The sequence below is a fragment of the Capricornis sumatraensis genome, chromosome 5 (genome assembly GCF_032405125.1).
Source record: "Capricornis sumatraensis isolate serow.1 chromosome 5, serow.2, whole genome shotgun sequence".
NCBI classification, from domain to species: Eukaryota; Metazoa; Chordata; class Mammalia; order Artiodactyla; family Bovidae; genus Capricornis; species Capricornis sumatraensis.
The window spans coordinates 111,044,178-111,051,607 of record NC_091073.1 but is presented as its reverse complement, the minus strand read 5'-3'; the positions used below and the strand labels follow the sequence as shown (position 1 = coordinate 111,051,607).

General features: G+C 45.1%; 1 protein-coding gene across 1 annotated transcript; it reads left to right on the top strand.

Moving 5' to 3' along the window:
• Positions 1-6,122: 6,122 nt before the first annotated feature.
• On the top strand, positions 6,123-7,064 carry LOC138079756 (olfactory receptor 2F1-like). Its single transcript, XM_068972439.1, has one exon. It carries the CDS (start codon positions 6,123-6,125, stop codon positions 7,062-7,064), a length of 942 nt encoding a protein of 313 aa, XP_068828540.1.
• The last annotated feature ends 366 nt before the right edge of the window (positions 7,065-7,430 follow it).

Below are 7,430 nucleotides of genomic sequence, written 5' to 3'. Positions count from 1 at the left end.
ACTTTTGCATTCCAGTCCCCTATAATGAAAAGGACATCTCTTTTGGGTGTTAGTTCTAGAAGGTCTTGTAGGTCTTCATAGAACCATTCAACTTCAGCGTCTTCAGTGTTACTGGTTGGGGCATAGACTTGGATAACTGTGATATTGAATGGTTTGCCTTGGAGACAAACAGTGATCATTCTGTCATTTTTGAGATTGCTTCCAAGTACTGCATTTCAGACTCTTTCGTTGACCATGATGGCTACTCCATTTCTTCTGAGGGATTCCTGCCCACAGTAGTAGATATAATGGTCATCTGAGTTAAATTCACCCATTCCAGTCCATTTTAGTTCGCTGATTCCTAGAATGTTGACGTTCACTCTTGCCATCTCTTGTTTGACCACTTCCAATTTGCCTTGATTCATGGACCTGACATTCCAGGTTTCTATGCAATATTCTCTTTACAGCATTGGACCTTGCTTCTATCACCAGTCACATCCACAGCTAGGTATTGTTTTTGTTTTGCCTCCATCCCTTCATTCTTTCTGGAGTTATTTCTCCACTGATATCCAGTATCGTGTTGGGCACCTACTGACCTGGGGAGTTCCTCTTTCAGTATCCTATCAGTTTGCCTTTTCATACTGTTCATGGGGTTCTCAAGGCAAGAATACTGAAGAAGCTTGCCATTCCCTTCCCCAGTGGACCACATTCTGTCAGACCTCTCCACCATGACCCGCCCGTCTTGGTTTGCCCCGTGGGCATGGCTTGGTTTCATTGAGTTAGACAAGTCTATGGTCCTAGTGTGATTAGATTGACTAGTTTTCTGTGAGTATGGTTTCAGTGTGTCTGCCCTCTGATGCCCTCTTGCAACACCTACCATCCTACTTGGGTTTCTCTTACCTTGGGCATGGGTTATCTCTTCATGGCTGCTCCAGCAAAGCACAGCTGCTGCTCCTTACCTTAGATGAGGGATATCTCCTTACCACTGCCCTTCCTGACCTTCAACCTGGGATACTGGGCAACTATTACAGGAAAACTCTAATGGATTACTTGCTAACCTTGTCTCTCTTTTTTCTTCCCATCTTACTAAAGAATCATGTTCTATTGTTACGGAAATGGATAAGTAAATAGGGAAAAATTCCCACACTGACCCACTGTTTTCTCTGCTCCTTGGAGTGATTCTGGTGAAGAGACCGAAACTTTCATGGAAGATGATTAAGATTTTGGAAGTCAAGTTTGGTGAAAAATGGACAAGTTTTTGATAGCATAAGAATACACAACTCAAGTCATGTGAGATGGGAGACCGCCAAGAAGACTGTGGCAGGATTTCAATGACTATGAACTTGCGACTTCTCGAAGGTTTCCAGGGCATGGACGTGACAGTTCTCCTTGACAATTTTTACTTTACTCACTACTCCCTGGTCACTAAAACTATATATGTGGAAGGAGGGGAGAAGATGCATTCGTCTTCTCTTAGTTAGGAGTTCAGATCTGGAGTTTAGTTCTACTTCTTCCCAGTTAACTGCAATCCTTCCCCCTCTAGTCAGAGGTGTAAACAGTCTTGTCTCCTGACTCCTGCCAAAAGTCCTCAGCAATGTCATAGCCTTGAAAAGCAGTGAAAGACCCAAAAGAGTCAGGGAAGAGCTCATTAGTCTGGAAACTAGAAAGACAATTAAAAGTTGAGGTAAAATATTTTCAGAATGTTTATCCCATTGGGAACTTAGAAGAGTGGGGAGCTGTGGTTGCTGAGATGAAGCTGGAGTGCGAGGAGGGGAAGAATGAATGAAAAAACACAGCAAGAGCAAGTAATTGCCCTCTGGGGATTCTTAGGTTGTGAGAAGTTATCGCTAAGACTGAGAAAGTAAAGCTTCATTTCCAAGAAGAGGCTGGACAGCTGCCTCAAGGACTTCCTGAAAGATGGTTCCCCCTCACCTAAGGTGAGTTCCATGCATAAGGTAAGCACTCAGCCTTGGTGAGTCCTCCACTGAGAAGAATAGGAGGAAGGTGAGAAAATAGAACCCAAACCCCCAGGAGCAGCCAAGACTGTCCTGGGATCCTCCACGGGGTTTTTCTCACTGGTTGCAGTTGGAGGCACTTTGATTCTTCCCACCCAACAAAGTCCTTGGCCTTGGTTAGTGATCCAATCCCCTCTATAAACTGAAGTGCTAAGTATACAGACATACATTCAACGAGCTAAAGAGTGGAGATCAAAAGACATAACACTCTTTTCTTAGCTTTATGTATTATATTGAAAAGGAACCGAGAAAGCGGGATTGGTACAAGAACCGAAGATGGACATGGATTCCTTGTCTTCTCAAGTTTGGACCCTGATCTGGTGTTAGAAATTACCTCACTATACAAAATGTCTGGGATGAACTTTGAAAAGAAACTTGTGTATTAAAGCCTACAAGTCTTTCAGCCTTGACCCAAGTCATTCTCCCGTTTCTATTTGTTTTGTCCTTCCCTATTTCCTTAGCTTCTGGTTTTCAAGTCAACTTGGTCTCATTCATTGGCACCTCACCAAACAGTTATGTGTGATATTAATACTTTGAACTTTAAACTCAGTAACCCATATCTTATTTCCTACAGTCTCACTAGCTACCCATTTTTAGGATGATCAAAAGCAAAGATTTTTATCTTACATGCAGCTTACATAAATTCATTTATTGCAGAGCTTTAGAAAGAGTAGAAATCTTAGTGTTTCACTCATTTTACAGATGAAGAAATTACAGTTCGAAAATATAGTGACTTACAACAATACCTAGATGGTTTATTGATACAAATTGAAAACCAGGTCTCCAGGTCTTACTACCAATCTACATGTGCCATAAACCATATCTACTTTTTCAAGACGCAAATGCACTATTTCTTTGCTTCTACATTAGTATTTCTACATACCTTCCTGGCTATTTACATAGTCCAACTCTATTTGAACTCCAAGGAGATCAAATCAGTCAATCCTAAAGAAATCAATCCTGAATATTCATTGGAAGGACTGATGCTGATGCTTTGGCCACTTGATTCGAAGAACTGACTCACTGGAGAAGACCCTGATGCTGGGAAAGATTGAAGGAAGGAGGAGAAGAGGACAACAGAAGATGAGATGGTTGGATGGCATCACGACTCAATGGACATGAGTTTAAGTAAGCTCCGGGAGTTAGTGATGGACAGGGAGGCCTGGCGTGCTGCAGTCCATCCATGGGGTCACAAAGAGTTGGACACAACTGAGCGACTGAGCTGAACTGAACTGATGTCTCCAGTTACCAGACTTGATACTCAAATGTTCTCTGATAAGATCATGGTAACTTATCCTCTCTATCCACCTGCCAGGCTGAGTTCCTGGAGATGGAGACCAGGCTGTATTGATCCTTCTCACCTCGGCACCTGCCACTGGTCCAGGCTCTACTCAGTGCTCAGTAAATGTTCACTAAGTCAAGCAAAGTGGAAAGAAATTCTCTAATTATCCTCAAAAGCTGAGAACAAAGCCATCTATTAATAAAATCAATGTTTTATCATTATCTAAAAACATCAAATTTTGTTGAAAAAAAAAGATATTGTGCTTATACTGTATGTGGAGCATGGTATACTCACTGAGTATAGACAGACTCTACATTAACTCATTTTATTTAAACAGGATCTTTTTAATTAGGTGACTTAGGTAAGAAGATTTATTGCAAAGGGGCTTTATGGCCCACATTCTGTTAACTCTCTTGCCATTATAGCACAAATTGATATTGTTTCTTATTCCCTCATCACCAGGCAAATTGACCTCACCTGTTGAGTATAATAAAATAGCCCTTTGTGTTTACTTAGTACTTTACAAACCACATTCATATTCATATCTTTATCTGTTCTTACTCAAAATACAGTGAGACAGGCATTATTATTATTACCACATTTCAAATGGAGAAACTGAGGTTCAATGAGGTCAACTAACTTGCCCAGGGCACACAGCAGGCTAACTAAAACTTGGATCCCTTGATTTCTCATTCAAAGATTTTCCCACTCATCACATAGCATTTCTCTGTGTTGGCAGGATAGCTGTCCTGGGTTTCCAAACTAAGATTCTTCAAGTGCCTCCCTTCCTAGACCACATCCTTCTAGACCCCCTTCCCAGCCCTCACTAACAGGCTCAGTGAGAACTGAGCTGTGCAGCACAGTGGGAAGCCTCAGGTTCCAGGCCTATTCCAGGTTTGCTCCCAGGTAGTTCTGACCCCAGCGCCAGTCACCTCACCCCATTTCCTTGGTTTCCATCTGTAGAATGAAATGGATGCAATACCTGATCTCTGTGGTTTCTTTCCTTTCTAACATTTTTAACTTTCTCATACAGTAACAGGGACCTTCTGGAGGGAATGTGAATCCATGACATCAACTCTGAAGGTGAGGATTCTGGATGTTGCAGCACCTCCAGAGATCAGAGCTGAATTGCTTTCTCTACTGACCCAAGGACTAAGCTCTGCGGGTAGCCACAGACTCCTTGGGACAGTGCTCAGAATCCCAGCCACCAACTCCTACACTCCGGACGCAGAACTGGGTTCCAATCCTGAGACCCTAAAGCCAGTTTCTATTCTTTGCAGTTTCTACAGTGACACCTGCTGGCCACTGCAGGCCCAGGGCTGAACAGACGGCAAGAGCTGCCTGCTTCATCCAGCTCTTGGCTCTCTCCTGCACCAGAGTCCAGACCCTGCCCCCAGCCAGAAAGACTCTGAATTAGATTACCCTTCTCAGTTCTGTTGTATTTGATTATGTGGCTCCACTCTGGTTTTCTTAACACTGATATATTGCCTTTGTCCTTTGTTACACTGTCTCATTTGATTCTCATAGACTTTACAAAGATCCAATTTTTAAAATTTTTTATTTGATTCTGTTGCACTGCTGATTTTCTAAAACAAACTCCTAACATAGAAAGGCAGTATTTCCCAGAAGTTGGTTGAAAGCATAGTGCCTCATATACTCAATAAATATTTTGAACTGAATTAATTAATTTACTATTTTAAGAGCAAGAAATACACCTTAAGATTCTGTTTCTATTAAGAAAAAGCTGATGACATTTATTTATGTTTATAGAAGACTGGTCAATGTGCTGGAAGGAAAATAACCCAGTGCAATCTTAGCTGAGAAAGAATTCACTCCCCCTAAAAAAGTCAGCAGATGTCAGTCACTTCATACTCAGCACAAACATGTAAGTATCAATGGTTTACAAATGTTCTCATTACATTGTTTACCATTTATTTAAACACCTAAATAAATGCCCACAACTTACTATATAAATTGCATATTATTGAGAAATAAGGCACAACTGCAGTCATAATTTAATTACAGCTGCAAATTTAATTAACTAACTAGAAACCCTGTTCTTCTCCTTCCTGGCACTTAGCACAATTATACATAATTAATTTTTGTAATTATTAATTTAGTCTGTGTCCCTGATTAAATTATAAGAACCAAAGGAACAGAACTTGTGCTTCCGTATTTCTGTTTCACAGACAGGCGTCTGATGTCTCGCACAGTCAGGGGCTTAGAGATACTGATTTAAACTTTATCCAGACTGTTGGGCACAAGAGCTATGTGAGAAGACTAGGCAGAAACCCAGACCTGAACATCAGAGAAAACATAAGGAGCGAGTGAGTTCAGACTTAGGCATCGACCCCTAGGCGCTCCTCTTGAGCTCAAGTGTCGTCTTTGGCCACCCCACACTGGAGACTCTTTCCTTTCTTCCCTGCCTTCCACTTTCCTTCCCTCATTTTTTGCTCTCCTACCTCCCTTCCCTAGTTTTTCTTCCTCTTTTACTCCCTTTTTTCTTTCCTATCACCCTCCCTTCCCTCCACCACCTTTTCCTCTATCTTTCCCTTTACACTGATCGCGTATATCCTATGCAATTGTAACTGTGTTGGATCCTAGATGCTTAAGGACGACCAGAACAGGGACTTCATCCTTGAGTCCACTGTGAGAACTCAAATCTCCTTTTCCCTCCCGCCTCATGGCATTGTCCCCTCAGCACCTAGGTTAAGGAACCTGAGGGGAGGAGCCCCACTTCCAGCTCCAGACCTGGCCCATGGCTTAATCCCAGACTCCTAAAGAGAGACCTTTACTTGCCCTTCCCTGCCTCTGCTCCTCCCTTGGCAGCCTGGCCCACCTGCTCCATGGAGAGGAACAACCTGACCTGGGTGAGTGAGTTTGTCCTGCTGGGCCTCTCCGGGGACCGGCAGACCCAGGCTGGGCTGTTTGTCTTGTTCGGGGCCACCTATCTGCTGACCTTGCTGGGTAACGGGCTCATCCTCGTCCTGGTCCGGCTGGACTCCCGCCTCCAGCTGCCCATGTACTTCTTCCTCAGCAACCTCTCCGTAGTGGACATCTGCTACACCTCCAGTGGGGTTCCCCAGATGCTGGTGCACTTCCTCCTGGAGAAGAAGACCATCTCCTCCGCCCGATGTGGTACCCAGCACTTCTTCTCGCTGGCCCTGGGGGGCACCGAGTTCCTGCTGCTGGCCGCCATGGCCTATGATCGCTACGTGGCCGTCTGCAACCCCCTGCACTACGCGGCCGTCATGGGCCCGCGGCTCTGCGCAGGCCTGGCCGCCATCTCCTGGCTCGTGGGCCTGGCGAACGCGGCGGTGGAGACCGCAGTCACCGTGCGTCTGCCCACCTGTGGGCGCCACGTGCTGAACCACGTGGCCTGTGAGACACTGGCGCTCGTCAGGCTAGCCTGCGTGGACGTCACCCTTAACCAGGCGGTCATACTGGCATCCAGCGTGGTGGTGCTTTTGGTGCCCTGCTGCCTGGTCGCACTGTCCTACGCGCGCATCGTGGCCGCCGTCTTGCAGATCCGCTCCAGCGTGGGGCGCCGCAAAGCCTTCGGGACCTGTGTCTCGCACCTCACCATGGTCTCCATGTCTTACGGCATGGCCCTGGTTACCTACATGCAGCCCCGCGCCACCGCCTCCGCCGAGCAGGACAAGGTGGTGGTGCTCTTCTACGCGGTGGTGACCCCTATGTTGAATCCGCTCATCTACAGTTTGCGGAACAAGGAGATAAAGGCTGCTCTGACTCGGGTTCTGACGAGGAGCTCTGAATCAAAATGGTAGCCTGGGACCTTGTGGCTCAAGGGCTTCGCTCTGAGGACGGTGGGCAGGGCAGCGTGCCTGCCGCCTACTGTGCGTGCATGTACGTGTGTGGGCATGTGAGTGCACGTGTGTGGTGTGTGTCTGTGTGAGGGAGCCGATGGGAGGGTCCTCAATCCCGCACTATCATTTGAAGTCCACAGAGAAATGGAATTTTATCTCTGGGCTCTGTTTTTGGTCCCTGACTTAGTCTTAAAAAAATGTGAATTACAACGACTTAGAAACACATACAGTCCACAGAAAATTATATGGAGAAAAAAAAAGATATACTGGTATATATGAATTAGAAAGGAAGACTAAATCGAAATGTTGGGCAGTGCACAGAATTTA